This window comes from Hypanus sabinus (assembly GCF_030144855.1).
Source record: "Hypanus sabinus isolate sHypSab1 chromosome X2 unlocalized genomic scaffold, sHypSab1.hap1 SUPER_X2_unloc_1, whole genome shotgun sequence".
Taxonomy (NCBI): Eukaryota; Metazoa; Chordata; class Chondrichthyes; order Myliobatiformes; family Dasyatidae; genus Hypanus; species Hypanus sabinus.
In genome coordinates, this window is record NW_026778979.1 from 1,069,481 (window position 1) to 1,094,166 (window position 24,686).

Genomic DNA, 24,686 nt, shown 5'->3' on the forward strand with positions numbered 1-24,686 from the left:
TCAATCTCTCCAACCTCTCCATGGATACCTCATGTCTGAACTTTCTGAACTAACCTCCCATGTGGGACCTTATCAAAAGACTTACTGAAGTTCATGTAGACAACATCCACAGCCTTTCCTTCACCTGCTTTGTTGGTAAACTCCTCGAAAAACTTTTCAAGATTCATTAAACACGATCTACCATGCACAAAGTCATACTGACTATCCTTAATCAGCCCTTGGCTGTCCAAATACTTGTAAATCCAATCTCTCTGAACATCTTACAATAATTTACATACTACTGATGTCAGGCTCACTGGCCTGTAATTACCTGGTTTACTATTGGAGCCTTTTTTTTAAACAATGGAATAACAAGAGCTACCCTTCCGGCACTGCAGCCATGGCTGAGGACATTTTAAATATTTCTGCCAGGGGCCCTGCAATTTCTACTCTAGTCTCTCTCAAGGTCCAAGGAAATATCAAGTCAGGCCCGGGGGATTTATCTACCTATATGCGCTGTAAGGCAGCAAGCACCTCCTCCTCTTTAATCTACAAATGTTCCATGACACCACTGCTTGTTTCCCTTCCTTCCATATACACTGTGCCAGTTTCCTGAGTAAATACTGATGCAAAAAAAACTGTTTAAGATCTCCCCCATCTCGTGAGGCTCCACACATAGACGACCACTCTGACCTTCTAGGGGACCAATTTTGTCCCTTATTATTCTTTTACTCTTAATATACTTGTAGAAACCCTTCAGGTTTTCCTTCACATTATCTGCCAAAGCCACCTCATGTCTTCTTTTTTTCCTTCCTGATTTCCTTCTTTAGTATTTTCTTACGTTTTCTATACTCTTTAAGTAACACATTTCCTCTTCGTTGCCTCTACCTGCTATATACTTCTCTCTTTTTCTTAACCGGATTGCCAATATCCCTTGAAAACCAAGGTTCCCTATGCCTGTCAACTTTGCCTTTAATCCTGGCAGGAAAATGCGAACTCTGCACCCTCAAAATTTCACATTTGGAGGCCTTCCACTTACTGAACACATCCTTCTCAGGGAAAAAAAAACTTATCCCAATCCACTCTTCCTAGATCTTTTTTCATTTCCACAAAATTAGCCCTTCTGCTATTGAGAACCTCAACTCGAGGACCAGGCCCATCCTTCTCCATAATTAACTGGATACTGATGACATTATGTTCACTGGACCCAAAATGTTCGCCTACACATACTTCTGTCACCTGACCTGTCTGGTTTCCCAATAGGAGATCAAGTATTGCATCCTCTCTCGTAGGTACCTCTATATATTGATTTAGAAAACTTTCCTGAAAACATTTCACAAACTCCAAGCCACCGAGCCCTTTTACAGTTTGGGAGTACCAGTCAATATGTGGAAAGTTAAAATCCCCTATTACAACTTCCTGTTTCTTACATTGGACTACTATCTTTATACAGATTTGCTCCTCCAATTCTCTCTGACTATTGGGCGGTTATTAATACAATCCTATTAGTGTGGTCACACCTTTCCCGTTCCTCAGCTCCACCCATATGGCCTCTGCAGACAAGCCCTCCGGTCTGTCCTGTCTACGCACAGCTGTGATGTTTTCCCTGACTAGTAATGCCACTCCTCCCTCTTTCATCCCTCCCCCTCTATCACGTCTGAAACAATGAATATTTCTATCATGTATAAACCTTAGGTGAGAGGTTATCTTTTTGTATTAATGTATTAAACATAAATTATAAATTCTACCAATGGATCCTCTTACTAAAGGATTCATATTCAAAATAGTATCTAACAAATCAGATTCTTGCATATATGGAAACTTAGATAATTATTTTGTACAAAATGACTAACCTGAAGATATTGCAGTAAGTGTGTATAAGAGAGAGAATATTTGCTAATTAACTCTTCAAAAGTCATCAATCGACCATCACAAAATAAATGAAAATAAAAATAAATAAATCTGCGAAAAGAAAAACAGATCTCCTTAATCAGTAAAAGTTAAACAAGATTGGGAGAGAGAACTTAATATGACCTTTGTTAATGAAGATGGTCAATTCCTCTTTGATATGTGCCAATCAGTGTTTAATTCAATTTAAAATTGTTAACAGTTACTATTTAACAAAGGACAGATATTCCAAAATATTTCCTAACATAGACAATTATTGCGATAGGTGTAAAACTGAAGTAGCCACTTTTTCACATATGTTCTGGTCATGTTCTTCATTAAAATCTTTGTTTTCTACAATTTCTAAAGTTCTGAAAATTAATTTACAACCTAATGTACAACCCTTTGATTTTTGTCTATACATGCAGTCCCCACATGACCTTTATCCTCCTCCACCTCACTATCTGCTCGAACAATTTGGTTCCCATCCCTCTGCAAATCTCTTTTACCCCCCACACCAGCAGCACTGGCAAATCTACCCGCAAGGATGTTAATCCCCCTCCAGTTCAGGGGCAAACCGTCCCGTCGGAACAGGCCCCACCTTCCCGGGAACAAAGCCCAATTGTCCAGAAACATGAAGCCCTCCCTCCACATATATAGCCACATATTTAGCTGCACTCTCCGCACATTTATATTTACACGGACTTTACTCCTGACGCCGGTCCCGGGACCCGACGCGTTTACAGACGCGGAGCGGAACCGGAACAGATTCTCAGCCACTGGTTTCCATCCACAGTCCGGAAGAGAGGATAAAGTTTCCCCGTGAATTTATTCCCAGTGAAGGTGTGGAGATGGGACTTGGTCTCCGCGTTGTAAAATGAAACTGTCCCGGACTCGTAACTGAGGTAAATTCCCACCCTCCCGGGGATGGGACTGGCAGCGAGAAGGGACTCGGGGGAGGCGAGACCACGGGACTCGTCACAATCCCGATATAACACATCACAATACCGCCCGATGACCCAAAATCCGGTCTCCGGCCTCAGACTGAACCATCCCTTCCTCCTCACAGACTCTGCGGTGACTCCCAGCCACCAGCCCCCAATCTCCGTCACCTCCACCTCCCAGTAATATCTCCCCGATGTGAATCCCTCTGATCCCAGCACACAATCCCAGTGTGTGAATCTCTTCCCGGTGTCAGGGAGATTTCTCCGTGTCCCGGTCCATCTCACACTCTTCCGATCCTCAGACACCTCGAGCCACGGACTCGCTGTTTCCACATCCAGTGTGACAGAGACTGGGGGGAGAAGCAGAGAATTAGACAGTCCCCGGGGATCAGGGGAGAGACTCGGGCAGCGCGGCCCCGGGGATCGGGGAGAGACTCAGACGGCGGGGTTCCGGGGATCGGGGAGAGACTCGGGCAGCGCGGCCCCGGGGATCGTTGGGGAGACTCATGCAGCGGGGCCCCGGGGAGTGGGGTGAGAACCGGGCAGCGCGGCCTTGGGGATCGGGGGGAGACCCGGGCATCGCGTACCCTGGGATCGTAGGGAGACTCGAGCGGCGGGGCCCCGGGGATCGGGGTGAGACTCGGGTAGCGCAGCCCTGGGGATCCGTTTGGAGACCCGGACAGCGAGGCCCCTGGGATCAGGGGGAGACTCGAGTAGCAGGATGACTTTGTCCCCTTTCCCACATCCTCATCCCCCGCAGCTCCTCATTAGGACAGAGGATGAATTTGCAGGGATCCTTAAGCAACACAGATCTTGATGAAGTGTTTCAGTCTGAACCGTCGACTGTTTACTCTTTTCCATAGAAACTTCCCGGCCTGCTGCTCCCCCAACAATTTGTGTGTGTTACTCTGCTTTAAATATACTGAATTATTTGGCCTCCACAGCTGCCTGTGGCAGATTCACTATCCTGTGGATAAAGGAATTCCTCCTCATCTCTGTCCTAAATGGACATCCCTATAGTCGGAGGCTGTGCTTACCGTTCTCGACCCACCCACATTCTCCCAACATCAACTCTCTCCAGACAGGAGTCAGAGAGATCTGGCGAGACCCTTCATCAGGACCTGTGTAGCTTGGATTACCAGCATCTGCAGATTTTCTCCTGTTTGATTTTTAAAGCAGAAGTTAATAAGTAAACAGATTGATTAGTCAGAGTTTCAAAAGTAATGGGGAGGATGCGGGAGAATAGGGTTGAGAGGGATAATAAATCAGCTAGTCTGCTAAACTCCAGTGAGTACAGGCCCAGAATCAACAAAGACTCCTCATGTGTTAACTCTTCCATTCCCGGAATAATTCTTGTGACCCCCCCCCCCCCAATAGCAGTACATGATTTCCTATAGGAGGGACCAAGACTGCTCACAATACTCCAAGTGTGGTCTGATCAATGCCTTATAAAACCTCAGAATTACATCCTTGCTCTTGTACTCTAATCCTCTCGAAATGAAAGCAAACATTGAGTTTGTCAATCTTACCACTGACACAAACTGCAAGTTAACCTTCAGGGAATCCTGCAGAAGGATACCCACGTCCCTTTACACATCTGATTTTTGTATTTCGCCCTGTTTTCAGTATTGTCTAAGTCTTTATTCCTTCAACCAAAGTCATACCTGCCTAAGTTTGTACCTGTCAAACTCTACCTGTGCTACAAGATCCTTATTCCGTATACTGGTGCATTTAAATAAGACCATAAGACAAAGCAGCAGAAGCCGGCCATTCGGCCCTTTTATCATGAGCTGATCCATTCTCCCATTTAGTCCCACTGCTCCACCTTCTCACCATGACCTTTGATGCCCTGGCTACTCAGATACCGATCAATCTCTGCCTTAAATACACCCAATGACCTGGCCTCCACTGCCGCAAGAAATTCACAGATTCACCACCCTCTGGCTAAAAAAGTTACTTCGCAACTCCGTTCTGAATGGTCGCCCTTCAATCCTTGAGTCATGCTCTCTCGTACTAGACTTCCCCCATCATGGGAAACAACTTTGCCACATCCACTCTGTCCATGCCTTTTAACATTTGACATGATTCTGTGAGGTTCCCCCTCATTCTAAACTCCACGGAGTACAGTCCAAGAGCGGTCAACTGTTCCTCACATGTTAACCCTCTCATTCCCGGAATCATTCTAGTGAATCTTCTCTGAACCCTCTCCAATGTCAGAACATCCTTTCGTAAATAAGGAGCCCAAAACTGCACACAGTATTCCAAGTGAGGTCTTACCACTGCCTTATAGAGCCTCAACATGTCATCCCTGCTCCTATGATCTATTCCTCTGGTAATGAATGCCAACATTGCATTCGACTTCTTCACCACCGACTCAACCTGGACGTTAACCTTAAGGGTATCCTGCACGAGCACTCCCAAGTCCCGTTGCATCTCAGAACTTTGAATTCTCTCTCTATTTAAATAATGGTCTGCCCGTTTATTTCTTCCACAAAAGTGCATGACCATACACTTTTCAGCATTGTATTTCATTTGCCACTTGTTTGACCATTCTCCCAATCTATCCAAGTCTTTCTGCAGACTCTCTGTTTCCTCAGCACTACCATCCCCTCCACCTATCTTTGTATCATCAGCAAACTTAGCCACAAAGCCATCTATTCCATAACCCAAATCATTGATATATGTAAAAAGAAGTGGCCCCAACACGGACCCCTGTGGAACACCACTGGTAACTGGCAGACAACCAGAATGGGATCCTCTATTCCAACTCTCTGTTTCCTGCCAATCAGCCAACGCTCTATCGACGTATGTAACTTTCCCGTAATTCCACGGGTTCTTATCTTGTTTAGCAGCCTCATGTGTGGCACCTTGTCAAAGGCCTTCTGAAAATCCAAATACACAACATCCACTGCATCTCCCTTGTCTAGCCTACTTGTAATTACCTCAAAAAATTTCAATGGGTTTGTCAGGCAGGATTTTCCTTTAAGGAAACCATGTTGAGTTTGGCCTATCTTGTCATATGCCTCCAGATACTCCGTAACCTCATCCTTGACAATCGACTCCAACAACTTCCCAACCACCGATGTCAAGCTAACAGGTCTATAATTTATTTTTTGCTTCCTTGCCCCTTTCTTAAATACCAGAGTGGCATTTGCAATCTTCCACTCCTCCGGAACCATGCCAGAATCTATTGACTTTTGAAAGATCATTGCTAATGCCTCCGTGATCTCCACAGCTACTTCCTTCAAAACACAAGGGTCCATCTGGTCCTGGAGATTTATCTACCCTTAGACTATTCAGCTTCCTGAGTACTTTCTCTGTCGTAATTGTGACTGCACACACTTCTCTTCCCTGACACCCTTGAGTGTCCAGTGTACTGCTGATATCTTCTTCAGGGAGAACTGATGCAAATACTCATTCAGTTCCTCAGCCATCTCCTTATCTCCCATTACAATTTCTCTAGCATCATTTTCTATCAGTCCTATATCAACTCTCAACTGCTTTTTACTCTTTATATACTTGAAAATGCTTTTAGTATCTTCTTTAATATTATTTGCTAGCTTCCTTTCATAGTTCATCTTTTCCCTCTTAATGGCCTTCTTAGTTTCCTTTTGTAAGCTTTTAAAAACTTCCCAATCCTCTGTCTTCCCACTAATTTTTGCTTCCTTGAATGCCCTCTCCTTTACTTTTACTTTGACTTTCACTTCTCTTGTCAGCCACGGTTGCATCTTTTTCCATTCGAAAATTTCTCCTTTTTTGGAATATATCTGTCTTGCACCTTACTCTCTTCTCGCATAAACTTCAGCCACTGCTGCTCTGCCGTCGTCCCGCTAATGTCCCTTTACAGTCAAATTTGGCCAGTTCCTCTCCCGTGCCACTGTAATTTCCTTTACTCCACTGAAATACCGACACATCGGATTTCGACTTCTCTTTCTCAAATTTCACACTGAACTCAATCATGTTACGATCACTGCCGCCTAACGGTTCCTTCTCCTCAATCTCTCTAATCACCTCTGGTTCATTACACAATATCCAATCCAGTATCTCTGAACCCCTAGTGGGCTCAGCAACAAGCTGTTCTGACATAGACATTCTACAAATTCTCTCTCTTGAGATCCAGTGTCGACCTGATTTTCCCAATCCACTCGCATGTTAAAATCCCCCACAATTATCATAACACTGCCCTTCTGGCAAGCCTTTTCTATTTCCTGTTGTAATTTGTAGTCCACATCACTGCAGTTGTTAGGAGGCCTGTAGATATCTGCTATCAGGGTCCTTTTACCCCTGCGATTGCTCAGCTCAATCCACAAAGATTCTGCACCTTCTGATCCTATGTCACCTCTTTCTAATGATTTAAGATCCATTTCTTACCAATAAAGCCACGCCACTCCCTCTGCCTACCTGCCTATCCTTCCGATACACCGTGTATCCTTGGACGTTCAGCTCTCACAGACATGCATCCTTTAGCCACGTCTCAGTGATGGCCACAAAATTATACCTGCCAACCTGTAGCTGTACGACAAGATCATCCACCTTATTCCTTATGCTGTGTGTATTTAAGCATAACACCTTAAGTCCAGCATTTGATACTTTTTGTTTTGATTCCACTGCAACTCATCCCAGTTTCTGCAAATTTGCCCCATCACCTGCCTGTCCTTCCTGTCATCTTTACTGATCACGATCTTAGATTTATTTCTGTTTTCCCCCTCCTCCACTCTATCATTCCGGTTTCCCATCCCTCTGCCAAATTAGTTTAAACCCTCCCTAACAGCTCTATTAAACATTCCTGCTATGGTTCAGGTGTAACCCATCCTTTTTGAACAGGTAATACTTCCCCCTGAAGAGATCCCAATGATCCAAGAATCTGAAGCCCTGCCTCCTGCACCAGTCTCTCAGCCACGAATTCATTTGCCTGATCCTACTATTCTTGCCGTCGCTAGCACGTGGCACAGGTAGCAATCCTGAGATTACTACCCTGGAGATCCTGCATCTCAGCTTCATTCCTAACTCCCGGAAATCTCGCTTCAGGACCTCCTCCCTTTTCCTCTCAGGACCTCCTCCCTTTTCCTCTCTATGTCATTGTTACCAACGTGTATCAAGACAGCTGGCTGCTCGCCCTCTCCCTTCAATATCTTCTGGTCCCGGTTCGAGACATCGTGTACCCTGGCACCAGGGAGGCAGCACACCATGTGGGTATCTCTATCAGGCTCACAGAATCTCCTGTCTGTTCCCCTGACTATGGAATCCCCTATGACTACCGCATTCCTCTTCTCCCACCTTCCCTCCTGCACAACAGCGCCAGGCTCAGTGCCAGGGACCCGGTCACCGTGGCTGTCCCCTGTCAGGTCATCCCTCTCGACAGCATCCAAAATGATATACTTGTTGCTGAGGGGGGCAGCCACAGGGGTGCTCACCACTATCTGGGCATTTCCCTTCCCTCTCCTGACAGTCACCCAGTTTTCTGATCCCTGAAGCCTAGGGATGACTACCTCCCTGTAGCTCCTGTCTATCACCTCTTCATTTTTTCTAATAAGCAGTAGGTCATCAAGCTGCAGCTCCAGATCCCTAACACGGTCTCCGAGGAGCTGAATCTCTGTGTACCTGGTGCAGATGTGGCTGTCTGGGAGGCTGGAGGTCTCCCAGGATTCCCACATCTGACACCCTGAACAAAGCACTAACCCTGCAGACATGCTACCTAATTCTACAGGAATGAAACAAAGAAAGATAGGTCTTCTCACCCACTTACAAGCACATGAACTTTTTAAACCGTTAGCTAATGTGCCCTGCTGTTCCCCGTCCGTCGGGCCGATTTGCCAAGGGGAGAAAAAGAGTCGGTTCCTCGCTCTCGCATCTTCCCATTACCGCCTAAGCCCATTGAGCCAAAGCCCTACACTCTGCTGCCACCCACTCCGCTGCCCGCTGCATAGTGTGGTGGTCTTTTTAAACTCTACGCGCTGTCCTGCGCCGTCTCGCTGTGCTTGTATGCGAAGTTTTTTAAAAAAACTGCCTTCCCTCAGAATTTAGCTCCCACGCCGCCCTTCTTGTCCCAATCTAAAAAAACACCTTCAGTCCTGTATTCATCAGCCTATTCCACACTGTCCACATGAAATTTAGCAAGGCCTTTGATGTCGATGATAGACCACACTTGGAGTATTGTCTGCATTTCCGGTTCCCGAATATGGGGAGGATGTCATTACACTGGACAGGGGGCTTCAGGAGGATGTTACCAGGACTGGGGGCCTGGGTTAAAAACAGAGAGTGGATAAGCTTGGGCTATTCAGCTGTAGTGTAGGATGTTCAGGTATGACCCCTTATCGAGGTAAATAACTCATAAGGGGCTTAAATAACGTCTCTATTTCCAAGAACTGGGAGTACAGAACCAAAGGCCTCAGATTGAAAGTGAGTCGGGAAATTTTTCTGAGTGGTCTATCGGGTAACATTCTCACAGAGAGGGAGGTTGGTAAATGGAAGTTGCCCTCAAACACTGTAGAAACAGGTAAAAATAAAAATATTTTAAAATAAATTTGGGCAGGTACACAGATGGGAAATGGTTAGAGGGATGGGGGGCAAACACACACAAATGGGCCATGCTCAAGAAGACATCTTAGTCTTGCAGATTGATGAAGTGGGCCGTGAGTTCAACATCCATCAAACCCTCCCAGATCATCCTCCTGAGGAATCTCACCCCGGAGTCTGTCTGTGAAGTGTTGATGTGACGTCACGTCAGAGGGCAGCCCAGTGCCACAGAACAGACAGACCGGGTAAGGACGGCAGGTTTCAATCCTAAAAGGGAATTTGTGCCTTTTTCTGTTGCCGTGTGTCACACTCTAATAGTATATCTGTGTGTGTGTGTGTGTGTGTGTGTGTGTGTGTGTGTGTGTGTGTGCGTGCGCGTATTGTGGTAAGTTTCCGTGTGGTGTGTATACACATTGAATTTGCATGTCACAGTGTGTCATCACATGTCTGGTGTGTGTTGACAATGTGTGACGTGATTGAGTTGTTTAAATGAATAAATGACTGTCTCTGAAGAGACTGGTTTCCAGGTTACTGAGGGAAATAACAACGTACATTGCTGAGGCTCTGACTACAATCTGACAATCCTTCCTGTGTATGTGTGTGAGGGAGCTTTGCCAGGCCGGTTATGCTGTGTGTGCTTCTCCCGAGATGAAATCTTGACCCATGTCAATGCTTGTTGGTGTGTCCGAGCTCATTCTCACAATGCTTCAGTGTAGTGGTCTGATCACCATAAGACATAGGAGCAGAATTAGGCCATTTGCCTATCGAGTCTGCTCCACCTTTCTATCATGGCTGATCCTTTTCTCCCCTCCTCAGCCCCACTCCCTGGTCTTCTCCCCGTAACCTTTGATGCTGTGACAGTCTCGAATCTATCAAGCTCTGCCTTAAATACACCCAACAAGTTCCGCAAATTCACCAGCTGCTGGCACAAATTTCTCCGCATGTTTTAAATAGATCCCCCTCTATCTTGAGGCTGTGCCCTCTTGTCCTAAACTCCACCACCATGGGAAACATCCTTTCATCTACTCTGTCTAGGACTTCAACATTCAAAAAGTTTCAATGAGATCCCCCCTCATCTTTCTAAATTCCAGCGAGTACAGACACAGAGCTATCAAACGTTCCTCAAATGATAACCCTTTCATTCCCGGAATCATCCTTATGAAATGAACCTTCTGCAATACCAGCACACCTTTTCTTAGATGAGGAGTCCAAAATTGTTCACAATACTCAAGATGAGGCCTCACCAGTGCCTTATAAAGCCTCAGCATCACACCGTGCTCTTGGATTCAATGCTATCTAAACCCCATGAATTGAATGCTAACATTGGATTTGCCTTCCTCCCCATTGACTGTACCTGCAAGTTAACCTTTAGGGTGTCCTGCAGAATGTCTGCTAAGTCAATTTTCATCTTAGCTTTTTGGGTTTTCTCCCCATTAAAAAAAAAATCTGCACATTATTTCTATGACCAAAGTGCAAAATGCATAACTATGCATTTTCCAACATTGTATATCATTTGCCACTTTCTTTCCCATTCTCCTCATTCAAGTCCTTGTGTAGCCTAACTGTTTCCTCAATGCTACTGGCCTTTTCACCAATCTTTGTATCAATAGACAATAGACAATAGATGCATAAGTAGACCATTCGGCCCCTCGAGTCTGCACCGCCATTCTGAGATCATGACTGATCATTCACTATCAATACGCAGTCCCTGCCTTGTCCCCATATCCCTTGATTCCCCTATCCATCAGATATCTATCCAGCTCCTTCTTGAAAGCATCCAGAGAATTGGCCTCCACCATCTTCCGAGGCAGTGCATTCCACACCTCCACAACTCTCTGGGAGAAGAAGCCCTTCCTCAACTCTGTTTTAAATAACTGACCTCTTATTCTCAATCCATGCCCTCTGGTACTGGACTCTCCCAACATCTGGAACATATTTCCTGCCTCAATCCTATCAAATCCTTTAATTATCTTAAACGTTTTAATCAGATCCCCTCTCAATCTCCTCAATTCCAGTGTGTTCAAGCCCAATCTCTCCAATCTCTCTGCGTAAGACAGCCCTGCCATACCAGGAATCAACCTAGTGAATCTACGCTGCACTTCCTCAATTGCCAGAATATCCTTCCTTAAACCTGGAGACCAAAACTGTATACAATATTCCAGGTGTGGTCTCACCAGGGCCCTGTACAAATGCAAAAGAACATCCTTGCTCTTGTATTCAATTCCCCTTGTAACAAAGGCCAACATTCCATTTGCCCTCTTCACTGCCTGTTGCACTTGCTCATTCACCTTCATTGACTGGTGAACTAGGACTCCTAGGTCTCTTTGCATTTCTCCCTTACCTAACTCGACACCGTTCAGACAATACTCTGCCCTCTTTTCCTGCTTCCAAAGTGGATAACTTCACATTTATTCACATTGAATGACATCTGCCAAGTATCTGCCCACTCACTCAGCCTATCCAAGTCTCCGTGTATTCTCCTAACGTCCTCTTCGCATGTTACACTGCCACCCAGTTTAGTATCGTATGCAAACTTGGAAACAAAGCCATCTACTCTAGGACAAGTGGGTATGAATTCAGGATTGAAGGACGTCCTTTTAGAACTGAGAAACTACTTTAGTCAGTGAGTGGAAATCTGTGGAATTTGTTGCCACAAGTGGCTGTTAAGGCCAAGTCATATTTAAGGCAACTATAGATAGGTTCTATATTAGCCAGGGCATCAAAGGGCATGGGGTGAACGCAGGGGAGTGGGGATGTCTGGAAGAATTGGATCTGTCCATGACTGAATGGTGGAGCAGACTCGATGGGCCGGATGGCCTACTTCCGCTCCAAAATCTTATGGTCTATTCCATCAGCTAAATCTTGATATACAGCGTAAAATGAAGGTGTCCTAACGCTGACCCCTGTGGAACACGAGTTATTGGCAGCCAACCAGAAAATGATCTCTTTACTCTCATTTGCTGTTTCCTACCAATCAGCCAATGCTCTGAATGTGCCTGTAACTTTTCTGTAATACCCTGGCCTCTTAACCTGGTTACCACCTTCATGTGTGGCAACTTGTCAAATGCCCTCTGAGATTCCAAATATACAACATCCACTGCATCTCCTTTATCTATCCTGCTTGTAATCTCCTCAAAGAATCCCAACAGGTTTGTCAGGCAGGATATTCTCTTAACGAAGCCATGCTGACTTGTCCTACCTTGTCCAGTGTCACCAAGTATTCCATAACCTCATACTTAACAACTGACTCCAATTTCTTCCCAACCACAGAGGTGAGGCTAGCTCATCTATAATTTCCTTTCTGCTGTTCTCCTCCTTACTTAAAGGGCTAAGTGACATTTGCTATTTTCCAGTTCTCTGGCACCATGCCAGGGTCCAATGATTTTTGAAAGATCATTTCAAATGCCTCCAGAATGTCTACTGCAACCTCTTTCAGTACACTACGGTGCAGTTCATCTGGTCCGGGTGACTTATCTGCCTTTCAGGCTTTCAGCTTTTTGAGCACCTTCTCCCTTGTAACAGTAACTGCACTCACTTCTCTTCCCTCGCACTCTTCAACACCGGTCACAGTGCTAGTGTCTTCCACTGTGAAGAATGGTGCAAAATATTTGGTTTATCTGTCATCACTTTATCCCGCGTTGTTATATATCCGGCCTCATTTTCTACCTGTCCTATATCCACATTCATCTCTGTTTTATTCTTTTACAATACTTGAAAAACAATTTGATATTGTTTGCTAACTTGTTTTGCAAAGACAGGTGTGTCAAAAGGGCCTGAAGGATCATTGGAGACCAGAGTCACCCCAACCACAAACTGTACCAGTTGCTACCATCCGGGATACGGTACCACAGTATAAAAACCAGGAGCAACAGGCTCCAGGACAGCTTCTTCAACCAGGCCAGCAGACTGCTTAACTCATGCTGACACAACTGTATTTCTATGTTGTACTATGTTTCTAGTCTGTTGTACATATTATCCATCATAAAGTACTATAAATTGCACATTGCACATTTAGGTGGAGACAAACGTAAAGATTTTTTAATCCTCATGTATATGAAGGATGTAAGTAATTAACTCAATTCAATTCAAATCAATTTATTGTTTATTCCCCCCCCCAATCATTCTTTTAGTTCCTCTCTGTATATATTTAAAAGCTTTCCAATCCTCTGTCTTCCTACAAATTTTTGTTTTGTTGTATTCCCTCTCTTTTGCCTTTACAATAACTTGTCTTCCCTTGTCAGCCACGGTTTTACTATTTTGCCATTTGAGTATTTATTTATTTTTGGAATACACCTATCCTTCACCTTCCGCATTTTCCCAGAAACTGACACCATTTCTGCTCTGCACTCATCACTGCCGGCATCTGCTTCCAATTTCCTTTGGTAAACTCCTCTCTCAGACCACTGTAATTTCTTTTACTCCTCTGAAATACTACAATGGCAGACTTTACTGTCTCCTTATCAGATTTCAAGTTGAACTCAGTCACGTTGTGAGCACTGCTTCCTAAGGGTTTCTTTTAACTACTCCCCTCTGGTTCAATACATAACACCCAATCCAGTAGAGCTGTTCCCCGAGTAGGCTCAACGACAAACTGCTCTAGAAAGCCATCACATTGCATTCAACAAACTCACTCTCTTGAGATCCTTTACCAACCTGATTTTCCCAATTACCCTGCATGTTGAAATCTCCCATGATTATCATATCATTGTCCTTTTCATCAGCCTTTTCTATTTCCAGTTGTAATCTGTGGGCCTCAACCCACTGACTGTTGGGAGGCCTGTATATGACTGGTTTCAGTGGCATTTTTACTTTTGCAGTTCCTTACCTCAACCCACAAGGATTCAACATCTTCCAATCCTATGTCACATCTTCCTACTGATTTACCAGCAGAGCCACGCCACCCCCTCACCCGACCTTCCTATTCCACCGATACATTGTGTAATCTTGATTATTCAGCTCCCAACGACAACCATCCTTCAGCCACGATTCCGTGATGGCCACAACTTCATACCTGACAATCGGTAATAGTGCAACAGGATCATCCACCTTATTTCTCATACTTCAAACATTGAGATATAACACTTGGTGTACTGTATCTGCTACCCTTTTTAATTCTGCATCCCTAATGCACTGATACTCACCCTGCTGGCTGCAATTTTGTCCTCTCATCTGTCTGCCCTATCTGGCGGTCTGACTGCACACTATCTTTGCATTTTTACAATCAGTCCTAGCCCTTCACTCCGGTTCCAACCCCCACCCCAACAAATTAGTTCAGACCCACCCCAACAGCTCCATTAAACCTCTGTGAGGATATGGTTCTCCCTCGGGTCCCGGTGCGACCCATCCCTTTTGAGCAGGTCATTCCTCCACTAGAAGAGATCCCAATGATCCAGGAACCTGAATCCCTGTCCCCTACACCGGCTTCTCAGCCATCGTTAATCTGCCAAATTGTCCTGTTTCTACCCTCATCAGTACGTGGCACAGGCAGCAATCCAGAAATTACAACCCTGGGGGTGCTGCTTCTGAGCTTTTGACCAAGCTTTCCAAATTCTATTTTCAGGACCTCTTTGCTTTTACTTCCAATGTCATTGTCCCAAAATTTACCAAGATATCTGGCTCTTTTCCCTCCCTCTCTAAAATGCTGCGGACACGATTCGAGGCATCCCTGACCCTGGCACCCAGGAGGCAACATACCATTAGGGTGTCCCGTTCACATCAGTAGATTCTCCTGTCTGTTCCCCTGATTATTCAATCCCCTCTTCTGCCTCTAACAACAGTGAGAGATGCTGATCCGGAAGGTGGAAGACCTGTGTCAGTCAGAGTCTGCACTTACAGGGCACATGAAGGACTTGTGTATTTTCCTGACAATCCCTGTCACCACACTGATACCTGCTTTTATTCCCTACAATATCATCGTCAGTATTAAATTCCCAGCTCCTCTGGTAGATCCAAACTTATGTCCTGGTGTGTTAGTGGATTTGTCTGGGATCAGGACACAGTGGTTCATCTGCCAGTCCCATGTATTGGTTGTATTGTGACCCTGTGCTGATGTGTCCAGGGGTCTGACATCTCCTGCTGACCATGTGACAGTTATGCCTCCCAGTCGGTGGGGTTGATGTGAAATAAACTTCAGATCCCCTTCAGCCCAGTATTACAGACAATCTTTGCCTCAAATTGGAACTAATTTGAGCTTCATAAACAAGAAGAATTGAATCTTTGTAAGTTTTACCTTGATTAATAGAATCAAGCGTTTCTCTCAGCACTGTTTTCAACAAATAGAGGTGATCGAATTTTTCAACCGGTAGGGTCTCATCTGTCACTGACAATTCCTGGACATCGTCATTAATCCTGTAAATATTAAACTGTTGGTTTTAATTTGCTATTCTGAACTATTTTACAAATCCATTCAGGGTTTCAGTAAAGAGCCTGTCCTACCTTCTGTTCCGACGAGCTTCCTCCTGAAATAAATAAAACATAAATCTGATTAGACTTGGACTTACTGTCCACATCCTGAATTTCATCCAAATCATTACAAGGTGTTGACAATTCCCACTCCCACAATCACTCACACACACGTACAATACAGAACCATGGGGTAAATGACAGGGAAAGTTTCTGAATGTCAGACCATTACCGAGAGGATGAAACTGACAGGGAAGACAGGACAGGGTGTGGATTATCATCTGGATATGACGTCAGTGTGATAGGATGGAGGAATTTAAGATCAGTGATGGATTTAATTGTGTGCAGGTGGAGAAGATACCTCTATTTATGGGGAGATGTAATTCCGAATGGATTTTAATAAATTCCACAAAAAATTTAGTGAAGAGGATGTGGAACTCACTGCAACAGGAGTGGTTGAAATGGATCAGCAGAGATTGAATGTAATGGGGAGGCTGGATAAACACGTGAGGGACCAGAGATTTCAGGGCACTGTTGCTGGTTGTGGTGAGCAGGTGGCAGGAGGATTCTGAAGAGGGAGATTGAGAGGAGAAAATGGGCCGAATGGTCTGGTTATGTTTTGAAGGATTGAAAGATCATTTGAATGTTATCCATAAAAGTAAAGAGACAATAATAGCTTCCCAATAGTTTCTGATGGAAACCAGATACAGAAGATAATTCTGATGTGTGGGTCAAATTCTTTGTTTTTTCTTATTGAGAAAGACAGCCTCACATCCACCGCACCAGATACACTCACAGCCTGTGGGAGGAACTGGGAGTTAATGAGAGTTTTAGAGGATACTTAATGTAGAATTACGGACACAGTCAGCAGCTCTGTGTTATAATCAGTGTAAATAACTTCAGAGAAATTTGCATTCTCTCCTGGGATGTATAGAAATTGTGGCTGTCCAGTTTTGGGACAATAAACAATAGACAATAGGAGCAGGAGTAGGCCATTCGGCCCATCAAGTCAGCACCACCTATCACTGTAATCATGGCTGATCATACACAATCAGTACCCCATTCCTGCCCTCTCCCCACATCCCTTGACCCCACGATCTATAAGAGCTCTATCTAACTCTCTCTTGAAAGCATCCAGAGACTTGGCCCTCACTGCCTTCTGGGGCAGAGCATTCCACATATCCACCACTCGCCATTCAAACGCCATTCGGCTCGACAATTCAAGCACCAGGGGCAAGACATGTTAAAGTGCCGGGGTTAGGACTGAGCTTAAGTTACCACTCAATGCACTCTAGTGAATTATTTAAGAACTTTTTAAAAGCTATTTATTAATGCTTTTTGGGAGGGTGATTTTAGATGCATATCATATTTATACTGTGTTAAATACTATATGTAATTAGTTTTACTACAATAAGTGTATGGGACACTGGAAAAATGTTGAATTTCCCCTTGGGGATGAATAAAGTATCTATCTATCCATCTATCTATCTATCTATCTCTGGGTGAAAAAGCTTTTCCGCAGCACTGTTCTAAATGGCCTACCCCAGGGGTCAGCAACCTTTACCACTGAAAGAGCCACTTGGACCCATTTCCCACAGAAAAGAAAACACTGGGAGCCGCAAAACCCGTTTGACATTTAAAATGAAATAACACTGCATACAACGTTTTTTTTTTTGCCTTTATGCTATGTATAAACAAACTATAATGTGTTGCATTTATGAAATTGATGAACTCCTGCAGAGAAAACGAAATTACATTTCTGCATGCAACAAAAACATTTTGAACTCCGAAAAAAAGACGTTGGGTTGAAGGTTACTTTTAAGTAAAATACTCAACGTCTATTTGAGTCCTTCTTGTATTTATGAAAAACGCCAAACTTAAATTTGCCGCCAGCAGCAAACCAAAAATAACATCAGCCAGCTGTCAGCCTGAAAAATAAAAGGACTATTTCACTGAACAATGAAAAAATATGAATATACATAAAATAATAGGCAATTAAAATATTTATCATACTTGGTTAATGGGATTTCTGCTCCTGGACCTCAGCGCACAGCGTCTGCACATCAGGGCTGTATGACGTCACCTTCATCTTTACACAGGATCGCAAGCTGTCATCTGTGAGGCGTGCGCGATGTTTGTTTTTAATAAAGTTCATGTTGGAGAACACCTGCTCACATACATATGTGGATCCAAAGATCGACAGGACTCCAAGCGCATACTTTTTCATGTTTACATAAATGTCGGGCATAGCATTCCATGTTTCGAACACAAGTTTGTCCGGTTTTGGAAGGTTTTCAATATCACTCCATTTGTGATTCTGAGCAAGAACGGCCTTCTGACGGGCAACATCTTCAAGGTCTGCTGTCAAGCGTCTAAACTTGGACACCCATATGTCTTTGTCGGCTATGTCGGCCAGTTCCATCTCAAGATCAGGTTGACTCACACCTGCCAATGCAGTCGTATTCAGTAGGGAAGGATCGATGCTTAAGGGAGTGACCGGGAAGGATAATGTGTTTTTTTCCTCTCTGAACTCACAGAGGCGTTTCCCAAACGACGTTTGCATTGCGATGATTGCAGAATGTAAATACTCCGAATTTATCATGTTGTGACCTTGTTTGAACTCTCTCAAATTGGAGAAGTGAGACAATGTGCCTTTCTGTAAATCTCTGGCAAGCACTGTCAACTTGCACTCGAATGCCAAAACATCCTCCAACATGTGCAGGGCAGTGCGTCCTTTCCCCTGAAGAGCTGTGTTCAGCGTGTTCAGGTGCGCTGTCATGTCTACCATGAAGTGTAGCTTTTCCAGCCACTCTGGCTGTTCCAGCTCAGGAAAGGTGAGCCCTTTGCTGCCCAGGAAAATTTTCACTTCTTCCAGTCACGCGACAAAGCGTTTCAGCACCTCCCCTTTGGACAGCCACCGGACTTTGTTGTGCAGCAGGAGATCAGAATATGCGCTTTCCATCTCGTCCAGTAACAAACGGAATTGACGGTGATTTAAACTTTTTGCCGTTATTTTATTGACAATCTGAATGACAACATCCATTACTTCTGTGCATTCCGGAGGAAATGTTTGAGCGCACAGTGCCTCTTGGTGCAAGATGCAGTGAAAAGTCAGCAGCTTTCTGTCCAGCGACTTCTGCAGTAAAGCCACAAATCCCTTGTGCGTTCCCGTCATATTCGGAGCCCCATCAGTAGCTACTGACACCAGATGGGTGGTCTTTATTCCTTTGGCTCTTAAACAATTCAAGACAGCCTCACAGATGTCCTCCCCCCGTGTTTGGTCTTTTAGAGGTATCAACTCAATCAGTTCTTCCTGTGGCCCGGCAGAGTTTACATACCGGCAGAACAACGCTATTTGTTCAATATCACCTTTGTCTTTAGACTCGTCACAGGCAATCGAGTAGGCCACAGCTGAATTGATGTCTTTAATTTGCTGTCTTGTGATGTCTTCTGCCATTTTTATGGTTCTGTCTTTGACCGTCTTTGCAGAGAGGGGCATATCCCTGATTTTCTGCACAATTTCACTCTTGTTTTTAAAGTCCGTGAATAGATGTTCTGAAATCTTAATGAAAGATTCTTTTATATATTCACCATCTGTAAACTGCTTCCCGTGCCTGACTATTTCCTGAGCGGCAATATAACTGGCGTATGTCGTTGATTTTCCAGACTTCATCCATTTCTTGAAATGATTTTTGCTCAGATCAACCTTCCGCATCAGTTCCGAAACGGCTTTTTTTCTCTCATCTCCATCCGGATATTTTTGAGCAAAGGCTGCGTGTTTACTCTGGAAATGCCTTGCGACATTTGACTTTTTGTTGTTTGCTAGTTTCTCATTGCATATTAAGCATACCGGTAAACCAGTCTCGTCAACAGTGAAAGCAAATGAATCTGTCCACGTATCATTAAACGTTCTGTTTTCTTCAGTCACTTTTCTTTTTTTAGAATTCTCCATAGTTGGCTTACCTTGGATCGAAAAATTAAAGAAATCGCGCACTGGCGGGTGTCAGGTATTGGCAGTGGTGACGTATATTAATAGCAATAAAAACACGTTGTAGCAGTGTGCTCACGCAGTCAGTAAACTGCAGTCGAATAACTTTATTCGAACTAAACAGCCTTGCTTTTAAGCCTCCCTCAACCCAGCCCCCATGGACGCAGATGCTGCAAAAGACGCGTACTCACAAACCCCCGTAGGCTATCTCCCTTAGCCGGAATGCTGGCTAATTGTGAGGAAATGTGTCGCCACACTTAGATTGTACAAGATCACCATAATCTTCAAATTTAGAATTACATTTCAAAAGCTAACAAACTAACATAAAATACATTTTAATTAAATACTGACCAATTATTTCCCAAAGCCACAGGGAGCCGCAGCACAGAGGTGAAAGAGCCACAAATGGCTCGGGAGCCGCAGGTTGCCGACCCCCGGCCTACCCCTTATTCTTAAACTGCGGCCTGTAGTTCTGGACTCACCCATCAGTGGGAACATGCTTCCTGGCTCCAGTGTGTCCAATCCCTTAATCTTATTATTATGGGACAACAACATCCCTGAATAGATGCATCAATTGTCTGGTGAGAAACAGTTTACTGCCATTTGTAAATGCTGTGTGTAGGAGCATGGCATCTGTTTTCCGTCTGCATTGTATTCTGTGTTACGTGTTTATTTTGTGATATGGTGCAACTCAAACTACCTGCGTCTCAATATCACCAAGACCAAGGAGATGGTGGTGGACTTTAGGAGACCTAGGCCTCACATGGAGCCAGTGATCATTAATGGAGAATGTGTGGAGCAGGTTAAGACCTACAAGTATCTGGGAGTGCAGTTAGAAGAGAAGCTAGACTGGACCGCCAACACAGATGCCCTGTGCAGGAAAGCACAGAGTCGACTGTACTTCCTCAGAAGGCTGGCGTCATTCAATGTTTGTAGTGAGATGCTGAAGATGTTCTATCGGTCAGTTGTGGAGAGCGCCCTCTTCTTTGTGATGGCGTGCTGGGGAGGCAGCATTAAGAAGAGGGACGCCTCACGTCTTAATAATCTGGTAAGGAAGGCGGGCTCTGTCGTGGGCACAGAACTGGAGAGTATGACATCGGTGGCAGAGCGGAGGGCGCTGAGTAGGCTATGGTCAATCATGGAAAACCCTGAACATCCTCTGCACAGCACCATCCAGAGACGGAGAAGCAGCTTCAGCGGCAGGTTACTGTCAATGCAATGCTCCTCAGACAGGATGAAGAGATCATTACTCCCCAACGCCATTCGGCTCTACAATTCAATTACCAGGGGCAAGACATGATAAAGTGCCGGGGTTAGGACTGAGCTTAAGTTACCACTCAATTTACTTTATTAAATTATTTAAGAACTTTTTAAAAGCTATTTATTACTGCATTTTGGGAGGGTGATTTTAGATGCATATCATATTTATACTGAGTTAAATACTGTATGTAATTAGTTTTGCTACAATAAGTGTATGGGCCACTGGAAAAATGTTGAATTTCCCCTTGGGGATGAATAAAGTATCTATCTATCTATCTATCTATTATGGTAACTTGTCACATGAGTGGGGACATGGTAAAAGTGAAGGGAAAAAGTTACGTATCTGTACTTTGTTCTGTGCGGTTTTGAGCTGGGGACGGGCAGATGTCATTCTGTTCTTGACCGCTGTGTTGCAGCTTACTTTACAATGAATTACCCTGAAGTTTCATCGCTTCAAGATTGTATTTTGCTAATGAAGGACTGAAAGCGTACCTTGGACATTTTCAAATGTCATTATTGGAGTGATTGGGGGGTGCGTCATGCAGGTATAACAACTTGTGTGAGGTCGCCAGCAACGGCAATTGATTTTTCAGAATTGGCCTCGGTGTTGTGTTTACTTTGAATATACCACTGTTCATTCAGTGCCCTCTGAGAGGAACAAATTGAAATATAATCCCTCACCTTGAGAAATATCACGCTGTCTTTTTGATCCAACTGTTCCTTTAACTTAGTGATTTCCTCCTGAATAATCCTTATATTCTCTTGAAGAACTATAAGATTTTTCTCCATTAGGTTGAGAATCCGCTTCTCTTCTTCCCTGAGATCCCTGAGTAAGCTCTGCTCTTTCTCAGTGATAATCTGGCGCAGTTCAGCAAACTGGGATGTGATGTGGGACTGAAGGCTGTGTGACTGTTCCTGTTGGATGAAAGGTGAAGATTAATATACTGCATTGCTGTGCTCTGTTTCCTTTTGTCGTTAATTTCGGTCTATTGGAGTCCATGCTACTTCTGAGAGCATTCCCGATAACACCATTCCCTCACGTTTTCCTGAAACCTATTCTCACTTATAGACCCATAAACTCCCATCTGATTCACAAACACCCTCCCCACCTTTACAGGTTGTAACGGTAATTAGCCATTCATCCGGAATGACCTTGGGATGTGTCGGAGTCTCTCGTGGGCACAGGGAGAGCATGCAAGCTCCACACAGACAGCAGCAGAGGTCAGAATCGAACCCAGGTCACTGGAGCTGCGATACTCTGCTATTTTGCATTAAAAGGAGCAAAACTCGACTGTAATATCAGAAATTCCGCTCAGGAAGCCTCACCTGAACTCCGGAAATCATCTCTTTCTGTTGCTGCTCCTTTTCCTGGAAGTCTGATTTATTTTTTGTGAGAGAGTCTAAGGAAGATTTTAGCTGAACCTGGAAGTCAGAGAGTGAAGGAATAGAAACAAAGATGCATCAAAAGAAACAGGTGATCAAACTCGATTATCACACAAAATGCCTGAGGAACTCAGTGAGTCAGGCAGCATCTATTCAGGGGAAATAAACAGTCGGTGTTTCGGGATGAGACCCTTCATTAGGGCTGGGAAGGAATGGGACAGAAGCCAGAATGAAAAAGGTTGGGGATGAGAACCAGCTGACAGGTGACGGGTGAGGCAACGTGAGGGGGATCGTGGGAGAGGGTGATGTGGTAAACTATGTATACTTGTGTGGACACGCCCCTCTGCTGACAGCCCCTGTGGCTCCTCCCACAGACCCCTGTAGAAAGGTGATCGGAGGCATTGCTCCTCCCTCAGTCTCCAGGATGTCGTGTCGTGGACTTTGCTGCTAATAGAAGCCTATCGTTCGCCTCCTGTCTCCGAGAGTTATTGATGGTGCATCAGGTGATGAAGTGAGAAGCTGAGAGGGGACAGGTGGAAGAGGTAAAGAGCTGGAAAAGAAGGAATCTAATACGAGAGGACAATCGACCATGGAAGAAACGGGAGGGACTGGGCTGTTTGCCGCCCTGAATGCTGACGAGGGAGGAGGTTAGTCAGATGTAGCACCTGTCCCGTTTCCAGGTGTCGGTGCCAGGAGGGAGATCAGTGGGGAGGAGCGAGTGGATCAGGGCGATACAGTACGGGGAGCGATCCGTATAGACAGCGGAGAGTTGCGGGGTGCGGAGGTGGGCTGTGAGACAGAGAGATGTTAGAATCCCGTTGGAGATGGCAGAAGTTGCAGAGAATGATGTGTTGGTTATAGAGGCTAATATGTAGGACAAAGGAAACGTGTTAAGTGTTAAATTAACGTTAGCTTTTACCTTATAGTTTTTAATAGCTTCTTTAATCAGCACGAATCGATGCTCTCGGTGTTGCTGCGCAGCTGCACAGATCACACAGATCAGTGTCTCGTCCGTTTCACAAAACAGCTTCAGTTCTTCCTCATGTTCCTCACAGTGAAGTTTACTTTCCTTCCCTATCGGATTCAGGTTTAGATTTCGAGCTTTTTCAGCCAGATTTGCTAAGGCCAGATTCACCCTGAGGGTGCGGTCAGCAAACACCTCTCTACATTCCGGGCAGGAGTATTCCTCCTCCCTTTCCCAACACCGTGTGATACAAGAGCGACAGAAGTTGTGTCCACACTCCAGTATAACCGGATCGGTGAAGAACTCCAGGCAGACAGGACAAATTACCTCCTCGCTCAAACTCTCGGTCTCTCCTTTCGAAGCCATGTTAACTTCCGGCACTTCCTGATTCAGAATGCTTTCACGTTCCGGGAGCTGCTGATACTCTGCAGTACCGCGATTGTCCACTACGCGCGCTGCAGACTCGGGAATCACACAACACACACACAATGCTGGTGGAACACAGCAGGCCAGGCAGCATCTATAGGGAGAAGCACTGTCGACGTTTCGGACCGAGACCCTTCATCAGGACAGCTGGTGTGGTATACTGCGTCTGGTCCTCCCGGTGTGGCCTTTTATATATTGGTGAGACCCGACGCAGACTGGGACACCGTTTTGCTGAACACCTACGCTCTGCCCACCAGAGAAAGCAGATCTCCCAGTGGCCACACATTTTAATTCCACGTCCCATTCCCATTCTGATATGTCTATCCATGGACTCCTCTACCGTCAAGATGGAGCCACATACAGATTGGAGGAACAACACCTGGGCAGCCTCCAACCTGATGGCATGAACATTGACTTCTCTCACTTCCGTTAATGCCCCTTCTCCCCTTCTTACCCCATCAGTGACATATTTAGTTGTTTGTCTTTTTTCCCTCTCTCTCTCTCCCCATCACTGCCTGTTCTCCATCTCCCTCTGGTGCTCCCCCTCCCCCTTTCTTTCTCCCGAGGCCTCCCGTCCCATGATCCTTTCCCTTCTCCAGCTCTGTATCCCTTTTGCCAATCACCTCTCCAGCTCTCTGTTTCACCCCACCCCCTCCGGTCTTCTCCTATCATTTCGCATTTCCCCCTCCCCCCACTACTTTCAAATCTCTTACTATCTCTGCTTTCAGTCAGTCCTGACATCGACAGTGCTTCTCCCTATAGATGCTGCCTGGCCTGCTGTGTCCCACCAGCATTTTGTGTGTGTTGTTTGAATTTCCAGCATCAGCAGATTTCTTCGTGTTTGCTCCGGGAATCAACATGGTTTTGCTGGATGTGTTCAGTGGAAATTCTGGCCATTTCTATGTTTAGTGTGTGAGCAACCCCATCTTGTAAAAAC

The 24,686-nt window shown here is 44.9% G+C and overlaps 1 protein-coding gene across 1 annotated transcript; it reads right to left on the bottom strand.

Moving 5' to 3' along the window:
- Positions 1 to 2,548: 2,548 nt before the first annotated feature.
- Positions 2,549 to 23,689, bottom strand: LOC132385678 (zinc-binding protein A33-like). The gene is made up of 8 exons (XM_059957881.1): positions 23,552 to 23,689; positions 23,279 to 23,452; positions 22,303 to 22,398; positions 21,658 to 21,891; positions 15,762 to 15,784; positions 15,617 to 15,674; positions 7,901 to 7,973; positions 2,549 to 3,160 (listed from the first exon to the last, which is right to left on the bottom strand). The coding sequence occupies exons 1-8, from the start codon at positions 23,687 to 23,689 to the stop codon at positions 2,607 to 2,609; spliced, it is 1,350 nt and encodes a 449-aa protein (XP_059813864.1). The 3' UTR covers positions 2,549 to 2,606.
- Between the last annotated feature and the right edge of the window lie 997 nt (positions 23,690 to 24,686).